The sequence below is a fragment of the Rhinopithecus bieti genome, unplaced genomic scaffold (assembly GCF_001698545.2).
Source record: "Rhinopithecus bieti isolate Rb0 unplaced genomic scaffold, ASM169854v2 scaffold_7438, whole genome shotgun sequence".
NCBI lineage: Eukaryota > Metazoa > Chordata > Mammalia > Primates > Cercopithecidae > Rhinopithecus > Rhinopithecus bieti.
Window position 1 is genome coordinate 2545237 of NW_016805589.1, and position 14542 is coordinate 2559778.

The window sequence follows — 14542 nt, forward strand, 5'->3', positions numbered from 1 at the left end:
CTGTGTGTCTTTCTCTTGTTTTCCAAGGGTTGACACTAGACATTCAGCCAAGGGTTAACAGTGAACATGATCTCCTTTATTTTGTCACTCACATCCATACGCCCTCAAGATAGTACCTGCAAAGCTAGAAACACCCTCTCCCTGCAACCCAGAGAATCCATCTATGTCTTCTTCCTGGGAACCATAGTGATGTGTTTCACACACAACTTGAGTTTGGTCAGATAGAACGCAGTAGCGACCTGCTTACCCTGTCACAGTAGTCCAGAACCTCTGTCCTCCACCTCTCTCACAGACCTGGGAGGGAAGCAGTGTTTGGCACAGTTCTGGGAAATAAATACCTACATTAGGAGGAGACAGAGAGGAAACAACTAGGAGATATGATATTATGTTTGGGGGCTCATGGAAATTTTTTTTCTATGTTGGTGATACATACTGACTGTTTACTCAATTAAATGAATGAATCCTTTAAATGAATACAATCCAGAAATAATAATGATGATGATAGTAATAGCTAACTTTTACTTATCGCTTATTGTTTACAAGATATTGTGCTAAGCAGCTTTATATCCATCATTCAATTTTCACAGCAACCCTATAAGGTTAATATTTTAGCTCTGTTTTACAGATTATAAGCCTGAAGTGCAGACATTTTAAGAAGCGGCTGATTAGGAGAGGAACAGGGGTTGAACTTAGTACTACTCTCAGAACCCAAGCTTTCAAAATCTACTCTAGTTTATCTCTGTTCAATGCAGTACACATTTATTGAATATCTACCATTGGCCAAAGATAAGTAGAATAGGTCCTTCATTTTTCAAGGCACTCCCATTTTATCAAGATAGAACTAACTGTAATACAATGTGCTAAATGACCTCCAGTAGGATGAATAAAGTGTTATGGCATCACTGAGGAGAAATAATTTAATTCTAGTGGCATTGGGCTGTGACAGATCAATAGAAGTTTTCTAGGCAGAGAAAGAGTAGAGATAGGAGGGACAGCCACTCAGAGGAGCAGCATTAATCAAGTTGTTTGTGTTAAAATGACATGGTTGTGAAAGACTGTGGGTTATTGGTTAGCAAGTAGTGGGTGATGATGCCAGAGAGCTGGATTCAGTCCATTTGCTAAGGGTCCTGAAAGCTGTAGGAAAAGGTTTTGAACTGACTCCTGAAAACTGGGAGCTCTCAGAGGTTTCCAAGTAGAGGCTAAAATGATTATGTCAGCACTTTAGAAAGACATCCCTGGAAGCTGAACCAAATAGTACTTTGATTGCTGACATCAAAATCACACATTAAATAAATAGCAACACAGTAGAGTTAACCATACTGTTCTAAACCTGCAGCTCAGATAGTGTCACCTTTGACCTACAGGCTTTGCTTGGAGGGTAGAGAGAGATTCTTAATTTTTTTTTTTTTTGGCCAGACTTCCTAAGGGGAAATACTAGCTCATAGCATCATTTCCCATTAATGATCCATACGCTGGACTCTCTTTGAATTATATGAGAACTAAAGAGTAGATTTGATGGTGTAGCTCTTTTTACCTACAGTCAAGTTTCAGAGTTGAAAGCTCAGATGGCAAAGATTTTGGCTCCTCCCACGCTATGTTAAGGTAGCAGTCAGTTATGCAAAATTACCATTTCCGTATGAACAGAATCTTTTCCCCAAACTCATACCTCATCACACTGAGTCTTAAAACATAAAGTAGGCAAAAACTTAAGGTGATGGTAAAAGCAACCAGTATTTTTATGCTTCTAGCTAAGATTTTCAAACAAACAAAACATTGAATGCTGTCATGGTCCAAGATCTCAAAGCGCAGAAATTATATTTCTTACAAGGTTTTCCCTTTACCTAGTGTTTTAAAGGCTTACTTGCTAATGACGATGACAATTTTAGATGTTTAAGAAGGCCAACCTTATCAAGAAAACAAACTGCCTGCTTTTCATAGTTTTGGTTCAACATGAAATTTCAGGCTACTGTGTGTGTGTGTGTGTGTGTGTGTGTGTGTGTGTGTGTGTGTCCCCTTGCTGTTAAATTCCAACACATAATAGTAGGATTGCACTTGTTCTGTAACAGTCCATGCTGTTTCTTGTGACTGTGGCACTCGAAAGGGTTTCTGTACATGGAACAGGATGTATGTGTGTTCATGTGTTATGTACTACAGGCTTTTGTCAGCATTGCCTCTTTTGATGCCTATTAATGTTTGACAAAGTAAGTTATAATAATTCCTTTCCCAGTCCATCAGTTAGCTTTGGAAGAGGTGAGAGTGTTGATCCTTGAGCTGTTAATTCTCAGAAATCCCCAAAGATCAGTGCCCTTTTTTAATGTGTTAACTTTTAACCTCAGATGTCAAGGAGAGGAGCTAGTAATCATGGATGACCCTGCTTGACAACTGGACTAAGGACTAAATCCTAAGCAACCTCGCATTCCCAGTCAAATGCTAGTGGCTTACAATGTAGTTAGCTCAATTTGAACTGATTTGGGCCACCAATGCGCCTTGATCTGCTTTTACCAAAATACGGGTAACATTGAAATCCATTGCACTAGTTCTGGACTTTGTGCACAAAATGTGCATCCATTAATAAAATATAGTTGGTTTGGCAACTGACAGGTGTTTAGAAGTCGCGTTTTATTTCTTTGCTATTTCAAACAGTTGTTGATATGTGAAATTAATAAAAAGGTATGCCTGGAGCTTCACTGCATTGAGATAGTCGTTGGTACTCTTGCCTACTCAGGAAGCTAATCTTGTCCCATGGTCACGGCTTTTGTAGTTTGTTCATCGATTTTTATTTTTAAATTTTTTGTTGACTTTCCTTCCAATGGTTCTTGCTTGTACTCTTTTTGTTCCTCTCCTTGTTAGGGTTCAGAAACAAGCTAGATTTACTTGTGTGTTAGGTTAGAATGCTTCTGCCACTGGGCTATTTTCTTTTTTTTAGTGGTAAGTGCTGTGTAAGGTACTCTTCATTAATGTGATAAGGTAGGTTGTGCATTTGAACACATGTATTTCCCCCAATAAATCCTAGATAAACCAGTAATTGTTTGAATTGTGAAGCTCCTTTAATATTACTCAAATAAAGGTGGAGATTGTTGTTGTGTTTTCATCTATCCATCTTTGTCAGCAAAGAGAACAGGAAATAGAATCTTTTTGGAGATATGGAAAATCACAGCTCTCCATGGATTACCCAAACTGTCTATATATACCCTCAGTTACTAAATGTAATTGGTTCCTTTTGAGAGATTTTTAATACAACTCCCCAAACTACTTTCTAAATTGTTGATCCCTCTGCCAAAATGCTGATATCAACAGGGCATAGGACTTCCAACTGTCCTTAAAAAACCTCTGCAGCTACAGCCTCTGAATTTGGCTTCTTAACAGTTACAATAAATAAGCCCTGCTAAGACTTGCCTGGCTTCCACTGTGAAGGTGCTGGGTTTATGGCTTCTCCTGAACCATGCAGTCCTCTGCTGCATTGTCTGTCATGAGAAGGAGAGAGCCGTACTCAACAGTGGTAGGTCTACATTCCTAATGCGTCAAACAAACCAGTCCCACATTACTATGGGCCCTGGTGCATTTGTGTCTTGAGAACATGCTCAGTCTCATTGCTCATATAAACCTTTCTGTTTTGCGTTGTAATCCCCAGGCCTCTGCTGTTGATTTATTGTCTCAGAGCTACTTTGCAGTTATAGACTAGGAGCTCTTCATCATGACCTAATTTCCCTCCCATAAAAATCACAGCACATAATAAAGAGTACACCACACACATTACAGGGAGACTCCTAATCCTTTTAAATTGCAGGCACATGTGACAGATGGGATTGAAGAAGGTCTAAAAATGTGTATGTGACATGGATAAAAACAAATTCCACAAGTGTCAATGCTCTGCAATGTCAAGATGGGCCAGAGGGGAATCAGTGAAATTTAAATTTTATAGACAGTGCAAGGGAATAAGAACAGAAAATTCTGCCATTGCTGTAAGCAGTTAAGATCAATGTTTTGCAAAGAACAGTAATTAAATTTACACTTATAAATTAAATCCTCATGTCCTGACTGCAAATAATCCATTGTTGAATCTCCAGTTATTTCGCTTCTTGTATGTCTCCTTTTTTATTGACTACAGTAATATCTTTTGAATACTGAATGTCAAACTGTATTAGGCGCTTCAGTCCTCACCACAGTCCTAGGACTTTTTACAGATAAGGTCTCTGAAGGTCAGAGAATTTTATAATTTGCCCAGGTCACAGAGCTAGTAAGTGACTAAAATCAGATCTGCCAGACTCCAAAACTTACATCTTCACATTTTGTCCTCTGTCTCTCAAATTAATGGTAGCTATAAAGACCACAAGTGCTTAAGACCCAGACAGTCAAGCCATCTAGGTCCCAGTCCAGCTGGACTCCTTCTCTGTGTGACCTTGGACAAATCAGTGAATCTCAGGGAGTCTCAGTTTTCTCATCTCAAGAGGGCAAGAATAATAGTACCTCCCTTACAGGGTTATTATGAGTAAAATAATCCATGTAAATAACTTAGCATGATAAGTGCTCAAATTCTGTTTGTTTTTATTGTCATTTATACCATCACCATCTCATGCCTACTCTTGCCACATACTGCACTGAGCGTTTTATGTGTATTATCTTTTCAGTAGCTCTGCAAGGCAGATATTAGATCCCCACTTGCACAAGGGAAACAGACTCAGAAGGGTTAATTATCTTGACTGAGATTATATAGCTAGTAGGTAGCAAAGTCAGGATTTGAACTCTAGTCCGTCTAGCTCCAAAGCCTGCTTCATTTGTACCCGTATGATGATCTTAAGTTCCTTTCCTGTATTTGATGTGAGGATAGGCAGTGATGTCAGCGTCAGTGATGGTGAGGTCCATGTAGCTGTAGGTGCTGCCGCCTGCTGAATGAGAAGCAGAACCAGGATCAGCTCAGGTCTGTCTGACTGCAGAGGCCAAACCACCCCTGACCACTGGTACTCGCAGCTTAAGGCGAAACAGTAACTTGGTATTTATGGATCTGCTAATTCCACTTACAGGAAGCTTGAAATTGGGGATACTTGGAAGAGTAACCCAGAGTTCTATTTTTGCTTTATAATTTTATTCCCCAATTGCTTCCAGAAGGCTTACAGTCTTCCTTACTTTTATCTCTAAGACATTCCTGACTAAGTCGGAATTAGTTTGTGAGTTTGGACAGGATTAACAGGGCACTTGGGGCAGAAAATAAATCTCCCCCTTTTGTGTTAATTTGGAAAGTCTCTATGAAATGAGTAGATTGTTCCAGCCACATGGTAGAACTCCATAAATCCATGGCTTATAGGTTATATGAGCTCCTGCTTCCGTCATTCAGCAGGCTCATTTGCACAGTGATTCTTCTCCGCAGACTGAAGAAAACTTCATTTGATTCTGTTGAAATCATCCCTTCCAAAATGAAATAGGATTGGAATAACCAACAAAGTTGTGAATAATTCAGATTCTCATTAGAATCCTAACTCGAGCTTTCAGCATAGAGGCAAACACATGGCCAGACAGTCAACAGGCTTTAAACAATTTGCATGTGTTCAAGTGTCAGAGTTAAATAAACAACAGTCACTTGGGGAATGATTTTCCAGAGTCATTAATAAAAGTTTGTGTCGTCTGCTCTGACTTGATCTAATTTGCAAAGGCACCCTGTACCTTGGAAGAACGTGTAATAGTAATTATGATAATCACATGTCTGGCACTGGACATTTTGCTGTGTACTTCCTTGCACATTATCTCATTTGATCCTGAGAATAGCCCTATCAGCGGTCTTCAGGAGTCTGGGCCTGGCTCACAATGAGACCCAGGGAACTGGCCCCTGGGACTATGGCTCTTGCCCATGGCAAAAATCTCCTTGCAGAGCTGATTCTCTTATGCTGGAATAACTTAATTATTTTAGAGGAAACAGCTGATGAGCACAGTGGAATTCTTCCTCATTTGTTCTCGTGTCTCTTCCTGCTCTGCTGTACATAAATATTTTCTTGGAAGCAATTTTTCACGCATCTGTCTAAAGCCATGGTCCTTCCTCACAAGTTACTCTTCTTTGTTTCTCCAGCATTTACTACAGTTCTCAGGAAATAGTAAAAGCTCGCATTTTTGTTGACAGTTGAAATCGAAGTCCATGTTATTTTTGTTCCCATTGTAATTGGGTGAGGATCTCATTTTCAATAACTCATTAGAAAAAAAGAGACAAAATTGGGAGGCCAGAGGCAAAGCAGGATGTGAGGGAAAATAATGAGAACCAGGCCTATCACTAACTCTGAATTCATTTTCAAATGCTCTTAGCTAGGGATTGCTGAAGTTGCTGTAACTGAGGCCAGAGGCAGAAAGGTGCTAGAAGACACTGTTAGGTTGAAACGCATTTTTGTATGTTTGGGACAACAGCTTTTGTAGTGAAGATTGCCTGGAGATTAGCCAAATGAATGGCTGCTGCAGCTCTGGGACTTCACTCCCGGTCACTCTCCTACTTAGCTGTGTGGCAGGGCAGGCAATCTCTCATTGTGAGATAGTCATCCAGCTTGCTATGCTGTTGGCCTCCAGCTTAGAGATGCATCATGGGATGCGTCTGCCTAGCACAGTGCCTGGCAGGTGCAAAACTCATACTTAGTAGCCATTTTTAAATGTCAATGATAATGGTACACAGTGAGGTTGTCACCTGAGGATGACCAAATAAAGAGTAGGGAGAAAGCTTCTTAGAGGTTGCAGTCCTTGAGCTTTTCTTTCTGTTGTAGAGGCTCAGTAGGAGACTGGAGATGTTTGTAGCACTGGTAAACTTGTTTTTGGGGTTCCAGCTGGTCGGGAAGTTAGGAGTTTTTTCTTGCTTTTACTTTGATTCCTTCTCTTCTTATTCCCTTGCCCTAGTTGAACTCAGCTACGTGTAGTGATTCAGTTTATCTTGTTGAAAATTTTCAGTCCTCTAGGGAAAATATGATACTGCTGTTTTCAGACAGCTGTGTTTAGGAGTGAGACTGATTTAACCAGCTGGCTGGCATCATTGGAGCCCGAGGACCCGCCAACCCATGGAGAGCAGCTGTTTGGGCTGAAATTCTTATAATTCTTATGATTTTGTTTCCTACATATCAGCTTTTGAGTTCTGTTTTTAAATGCACACAGAAAAGGAGAGAGAACCATGAGAAAGACTGATGTGTCTAGGGCCACTCATGGGTGAAAAGTGGCCCTAGACACATCAGAGACTGTTAGGAAGGAGAAAACTCAGGAGGGAGGAGACCAACTTCAAAGAGTAAGAGATGGTAATGAATGGATCCATAAATTTTGATTTTTCAATATATAGTGGGGGTGTTATGCAGCCATTAAGGATCATGTCTGAAGATTTTTTTAATGAGGAAATACGGTATAATGTTAGATGAAATGTATATGATACACACAGAATAAAGAATATAATTTCAATGATGAAAAGTGTGTGTTAACGTCAACTGGGATAATTCATATAAAGCATTTAACTTAGTGCCTGGTGTGACAAGGACTCAGTAAACCATAGCTACAGGAAGGCAGACTCTTTAACCACAGGACATGTTTGCCTCCTTCACTGTTATGCCCAGAGTGCCTACTATAAAGGAGATACTTAAAAGGTGTGTGTCGATTGAATGAATGAGCATCAGTATTATTGTAAGCATTTAAAAAGGAATCTGGGGGAAAAAACTGTTATTTTCTGAAATTGTATCTACAATTGTGGCTACTGAACCTCCCTGAGCCTTAGTTCTTCATTATAAAATGCTGAGGACATTACCTGTTGCTCAGGATTGCTGAGAACTGAGGGGGCTACATGAAAAGAACACAGTATGATGACTGGTACCTAAGGGAGTCTGCAATAAGTGGCAGCTACTACTATAATCATGGTAAGAACCATGTAAGTATTAGCTATTATAATTATTAAAGTCTGCCATACTTCTATCTGTAGAAATAAAGATGAGAGTTATCATGATTTCTGTCTATCATTTTCTTCTTATTTTTTAGCATGAACTTTTAGAAGAATAAAATCCCCTCTTCCAAAAAAGAAGCTTGTAACTAAATAAAACCTAAATGCTTACAGTGGTTATCTCTAAGTGGTAGAATCGGGATAATTTTTTGTTTTCTTCTGGAGACTTTTCTGCATTTTTCAAATTGTCCATAGTACGTGTGTGTGTGTGTGTGTGTGTGTGTGTGTGTGTATGCATGTGTTACTTTTATCAAGATAAAAGAGGAAAAGCTCAGCATCACAGATAACACAGAACTGCTGAACTAGACAAGGATGCTGCAGCTGAGGACAATTGATGAGGATTGGGAAATGGTGCCCTGCCCTGCGGCCCTTTATGAAATGTTATTTAAATACATGTTTCACAGTTTAAGAAAGTTATGAAGTAATTGTTAAGAACTTAGAACCAATGAAGAAAGATAAAGGAATTTTTGATTCATTGGTTCTGGACAAAGGTAGTCAAAAACTTCAAGTGCTGTTAACAGACAGTGGCTTCTATTGAGCACAGCTACTTTCTGTTTCCCTGGAGAGAACAATGAAAAGCCGCTCAGTGGAAATTGTGGCAGAAGAGGTTAGAAATGGAAGTGGGTGGTTATCAAACTCTGGGATAAGCATCCAAACGAGAATGTTTAATGCGATTTCCTGGAAATGTTTAAAATGAAGTCTTGAGCAACTGCCAGTGGTCTTCTCAGATCTTTTCTTGCTGATTCCAAGACACTGCAAAGCTTTCCGTTGTACTGCTTCAGGCCTGTTTTCTTCCCAGTTCACAGATGTGAGTAACCTTGTTGTGAAACTTTGTTTGCAGATATTTAACACCGTGCCCGATATGCCTCTCACCAATGCCCAGCTGCACCTGTCTCGGAAGAAGAGCAGTGACTCCAAGCCCCCGTCCTGCAGCGAGAGGCCCCTGACGCTCTTCCACACCGTTCAGTCAACAGAGAAACGTGAGTCTCTGCTGCATAGGGCCAGTGTGGCATTCAGGGACATCCCATGCTACCTGCCGCGGCTCAGGGTGGACACTTCCAGCTTTTCTCTGTGTGCTACTGGCTTTTTGTGTCCTTGAAGACTGTATCATTGTGCCCTCCCACGTGCCTTTGCTGAGTAACCCTGATAGGATGGGAGAATGAAAGGGAAGGGCTGCCGTTGAGGATTCTCTTTCCAGATCTCCTGTGAACAAACAGCTGAGTCTCTTTTCCTCCTGCTCCGACACAGTAAGAGCTGAGCTGAGGCACTGCTTCTTCAGCTCCCCTTTTGTTAGCAATTCCCATAGAGCCAGTGTCCTTTCCTTTTCTCAGTTGTAATGAAATACCCATTAGTGTGAGTCACATGCCCTACTAGAATGTGACTCTGTGAGGGTGGCACCTTGTTCAGCTTGATGTTTTACTCCACCTGTCATGGTGCCTGGCATGGAGTCGACACCTAAAAATATTTGAAATCATTAGTGAATTAATTAGGGAACAATACCCTACTTGTTCCAAATACCAGCGTGTTATCACCACAATTATATCACCTCAGTTTTTCACCTCAGGATTTCTGAGTTCCTTGCAATGATCAGATACTGACCCCCTAAAATATACAGTATTGTTTCAGCCTTTGCTCTAAGAGAGCCTCCGTCTGCTCATCTGTAAAATAGAGATAAGAGGACCCACTCGTAGGAAGTTATGCGAATTAAATGAAATTATGCATTTCAGCATCTGGCATAAGGCCTGGGACATGGCAAGGGCCAATTACTGAGAGCTGCCACTACCATTATTGGTTACTGTTTAATCACACACAGATAACCAAGTCTGGTTCTTTCATGCAGCTGACGTTTACATGGCACCTCCCAGGGACTGGGAATAGAATCATGGGACCTTGGCTTTAAGGAGTTCAAAACTGGGTAAGGAAAGTAGACAAGTGACTACAAATGTAAGTCAGCATCACAGCTGCTTCCTTAGAGAGACCTACACTGAGAGAGGCAGGGGAACACAGTGGTTAAACACACTCTGGCCCTGGGTCGTCTGGGTGTGATTCTGCCTCTGCTGCTCATCAGCGATGTGTGGCTTGGGAAGTTAACTGATATGTCGCGGTCCCATTCTCCTCTTCTGCAAAACAGGGTTGATGCTTTCTATTTCATGGGGTCGTTCTGAGGATTAAGGCCCTTCAAACGTTGCCAGATGCAGAGTCAGTGCTCAGTAAATGCTGGGTGGTGATGGCACTGGTATTGCCATCATCATCATTATTATTACTCGTTTCTGTAAGGTATGGTAAAGGGACAGAGGCAGGACAGGGAGCTACCGTGTCTTGAAGAGGAGAGGCTTCATATCTGGATTGGTATCTTTCTTTTTGTCACAAAAAAAGGTGGTTATTTAATCCCCTTGTATTTCTAAAGTAATGGCCTTCCTTACCATAACTCCTAAAAGCAAACCTTCCCATCCCAAAACCCTTACTGCACTTAAAGATGTCATTGCATCTCATCATGTGGCTGTACCTTGCTGTATTTAGTATCATTAGGGTTGTTTCAAATATTTTGCTTTTATAAGTAAAGCTACTATTAACATCCTTCTCACTAAATCTGCTCTTATTTCATGAACATTTCTTTAGATAAATTCTTAGAAGAATTTCTAGGTCAACAGATATACAAGGTTTCAGGACTTTGACCCTGTCCTGGGATTGGCTTTCCTTCTCACAGTGGCCTGTGTTCCTTTTAAATATATCTGGCTGGGGTCACTCTCAATGTGGTCTGCACGTGGCCTGGGCCCCTGCGAGTGTACCAGGGAACACTTGGAACAGAACTGGCCTCACTCACACCTGCTGAATGAATGAGGCATCAGGCTATGGGGTAATGTGCTTCTCAGGTTTCCAGGACAGCCACGGTCACCTAATGTTTTGTACTAATCAGTGTATGGTGTAGATTAGGAGAGGCTAGACAGTATTGGTAAATTCCCCTAAGCTTAAAATAGTGCTGGGTATGTAGTTAGACTGAAGCAGAAGCAGCGTTGGAACAAGCTTTAAAGCATTGTCTGGGGGCTCATAAGAATGATGATGGCTATCAGGAGAAAATCAACTAGATCTTTGTCCAAGATTAATTTTATCACACAAGGCAAAGGATGAAAGTTAAGGCTGTGTGAAAGCAGGACTGTCTCAGCTGCAGAGCAAGCTGCTCGGTCCATGTCTGCAGACGGTAGACAGGGGATGCAAAAGGGGAAGAGAGTGAACAATAGGGCCTTTCTCTTAATGTTAGGAAATGCTCCCTGGAAACACGACCGGCACATACAGGTAGGCTCAGATATTTGTAGGGAGTCTAACTTTCCCTCCTTTCTCAGAATAAACATTATAACTGCAAGTCTGTGTGTTCTTTAATTGCAATTTATATGTGTCTGTGTGTATATATTGGTTTGTTTTAGAGACCCCTTTTTTTTCTGGGAAGCTAGTATACTATCCAAACCGGCATGAAGGGCACCCTGTGGGGGGCCAGTGGGAGAGTCGACTGAGGAAGACTGAGCTAGGAGCTGGAAGGTTCTGCTGGGACCTGCCCCCTCCCAGGTTGTAATCCAGCTACCCATCACTGTTGGGTGAGCAGATGATAATGCACTGTGAAGTTTTCACACAATGCACCTTTCCCTTTGTCTGGTCTATGGACAAAGAAAACTTTTTCCCAGCACTTTGCTGAATTTACTCTTTGGCATTAAAGTACAGGTAATGATTATGCAAATATAATAATTTGTGAAAAAAAGTATGTATTTCCATATAACAGTAATTTCAGTTTGAGGCCTCCTGACACACTTTCCTCAGTGCTTAAATGCCAGTCATGTACCTAACCCCTCATTCACCATTTGTGCCACAGCCACATAGCTCATGTGGCTCACTGTGACTTATTTAATATACTTCTTTAAGTTAACCTTAAAGCAACTCACTTCTTTCCCTGGCTTCATCCTGACACATAAGAACTCTAAAAACATGACTTCGATGATCTCACTGTATTATTCTCTAATATATGTTAAAATAAATATGTAACCATTAAGTTGGAAAGTGGTCATCCATATCCCACCTTAGAATTATTTTGTGTACCACTTGTGGAATGCATACCACCATTTGGAATCCACAAACTGGCTTTTAATTTTGACTGACTTCCATCCTTCCTCTTAATTTAAGTACACAAACTCAAGTTCCTTTTGTCCACTCAACTAGAATTGGGTTCAGATATTGTCAGTGGGCTGTGGACACTTGCCGTTCATGTCAGTTTCCTGCTGCGCCCTTTCAGTTCATAGTGACAGCTGTCCTGGTTTGATGCGACCTTACCTTTCTTCAGGTTCTTGCCACAGAGCAGATGCCCGGTTGGAGGGATGTGCTGTGAGGGCACACATGCACCCATAGGCAGCTGCACATGCGCACTCCCGCATACCTCTCCTCTACCTTCACACTTGCCCTGCGATCATTTTCAGAACCTCATTTCTTTTGATAAATCTGTTCACCTGATCTCTTTTGAGTCCAGTCATTCTCCTTTTTCTCTTCATTGATGCACTTGCACGTTAATGTTTATTTGGCATTCCATTTGTCAGTACTCTTTCCAGTTCCCCAGTTGAAATGCTTAATGGGGCTGAGGCTTCCAGAGTAGCTCACTTAGGTATTTCCCTCCAAGAGACTCCAGGTGTTGTTGGCAGCATACGCTTTTCTCCCAACCTCTCTGCAGTGTCCTTATTCTGTGCGGAAGTTGGAGCCCATTGTTTGCTCTTAGAGGTGAATCTTAGCCTCGGATTGTCATTTGCCTCTTTCTTCCCGGAGAAGAAGCTCCTCAGGCTCAGGCCTCTGCCTTTGCACCTGCACTTCAGGCTCATGGTCTGGGATATTAGATGATGCTCATAGATATGTGTCTTATTATCCAGAAGGAGTTTTTCCTTCAGTGTAAGAGACCAGTTGTGTGTCCAGGTCCCTGCCTGAGACTCTCTCTGTTTAATCTATGGGTATTAGTATAGTCTTCTTTAGGTGGTTTTTTGTTTTATTTTGTTTTGTTTTGTTTTCCTTTTCCTAAACATAAAGCTGTCATCTATTCTTAGAATGAAGAGCTTGATGATTTCTCATGCTCTGTGCTGGGCAGGGACTTAGATCAGTTATAAGACAGCAAATGGCTCCTCATATCATAGGCAATGTGTGATGGAAATGGGGCTAGGAGTGAAATGGGACCAGCCTCTGAGATTAAAACTTTGTGGACAAGAGGAAAGGGAATGATGGGGAAACGCAGGATTTAGAAAGCATCATAGCAACAAATACAAACCATCCGGAAACCATTGAATATTTTAGTGAGGAAGGAACTAGATATCAAAGTTATCTGTAGACAGTCAAGGAATGTTTTCTGAAAGGAGTTTTGAGAAAGATACAAAATGATGTGAAGATCCCATTCTGGTCCAATAGATAGGAAAGGTGGTCTGTGATGGGAGAGTCTCTGTGCGTAGCAGTGGGTAGCTGTTGTCTGTAGAACTGCAGAGAGAACTGTAGAAAGGTAATTTAGTCAAACTGAACCTGGAAGATGTTTTCCCTAGAAATTGATTTTTTGCTTGTCTGTGTTTAATATCTATGACTATATGACTTACCAGGTGGTTTCTTGTGTTGGACATTGTGCACCACAACATCCCAATTAATCTTTAAAATTACATGACACAGGTACTGTCCCTATTTTACAGTTGAAAGGAAATAAAATTTACATTAAATAGTGTACACTCAGGATTACACAGCAACAATGTAGATTTGAACCCTGTCATTCTACCTCAAAGTAACACTGTTAACCAATCGTTATTTTGCTGTCAAATTGTGGGATGGTTTGACAGGAGATGCATTCCATTAGGGTTAGCTGTTGTGACCTAGTCTGCACGCTCATCCTTATCTCCAAGGGAAAATGTTTCCAGTTCCACTTAAGAACCTGGAGTTCAACGTTTCATTAAGCTGGGTGTCTGCCCATAAAATGCTGAGGGGCTGGGGTGGAAGTACAAATGGATACATTCGGTAAAGAACTTTCAGGCCAAACTAAATTTGAACCTCATCTAATAATAATAAAAATAAAAATAATTATAGCTCTACTTATGAGCCTGCTAACCTCATTGTCTCGTGTCATCCCCACAATTAATAATCCTGTGAGGTAGGTTCTTATATCCAAATTTTACAGACAAGTAAACTGAGGTTGAGAGGTTAAGCAGTTACACTGTTAGCAAATGGCAGAGAAAGGATTTGTACCTAGGTAGTCTTCCTTCCCTATACTTTGTCATCTCCAAAAGAGAGCCTTTGTCAGTTCTTGAGCTACCAAAGTGAAAACCTTGCTAGCCTGAGTTACAGAAGCAATGAAAGCCATCTGTTCCAGCTTCCAGGGCTACACGGGGGCAGCTGAACCATATTGAATGGGTTCCTCAACATGCATCCTGGCAGGCTGCAGCCACATGACAGTCTCCCCTCCAAATCTAGCACCAACTACACAGAGAGTGATACGTGTTGAACGATAGCTTTCATATACTCGGCCAGGCCACTCAGGCTCATTTGCAATCACCTTCGAACAGATGGAACGAGGTTTTTCAACTGTGCTGCCAAATGAATGGCAGC

The 14542-nt window shown here is 41.2% G+C and overlaps 1 protein-coding gene across 1 annotated transcript in view; it reads left to right on the forward strand.

Moving 5' to 3' along the window:
- ARHGAP26 (Rho GTPase activating protein 26) overlaps nucleotides 1–14542 on the forward strand; it is a 461308-nt gene that overhangs the window by 360796 nt on the left and 85970 nt on the right. Inside the window, 1 exon segment of the mRNA XM_017872973.1 lies at nucleotides 8781–8919. Coding sequence (XP_017728462.1) covers nucleotides 8781–8919 — 139 coding nt within the window.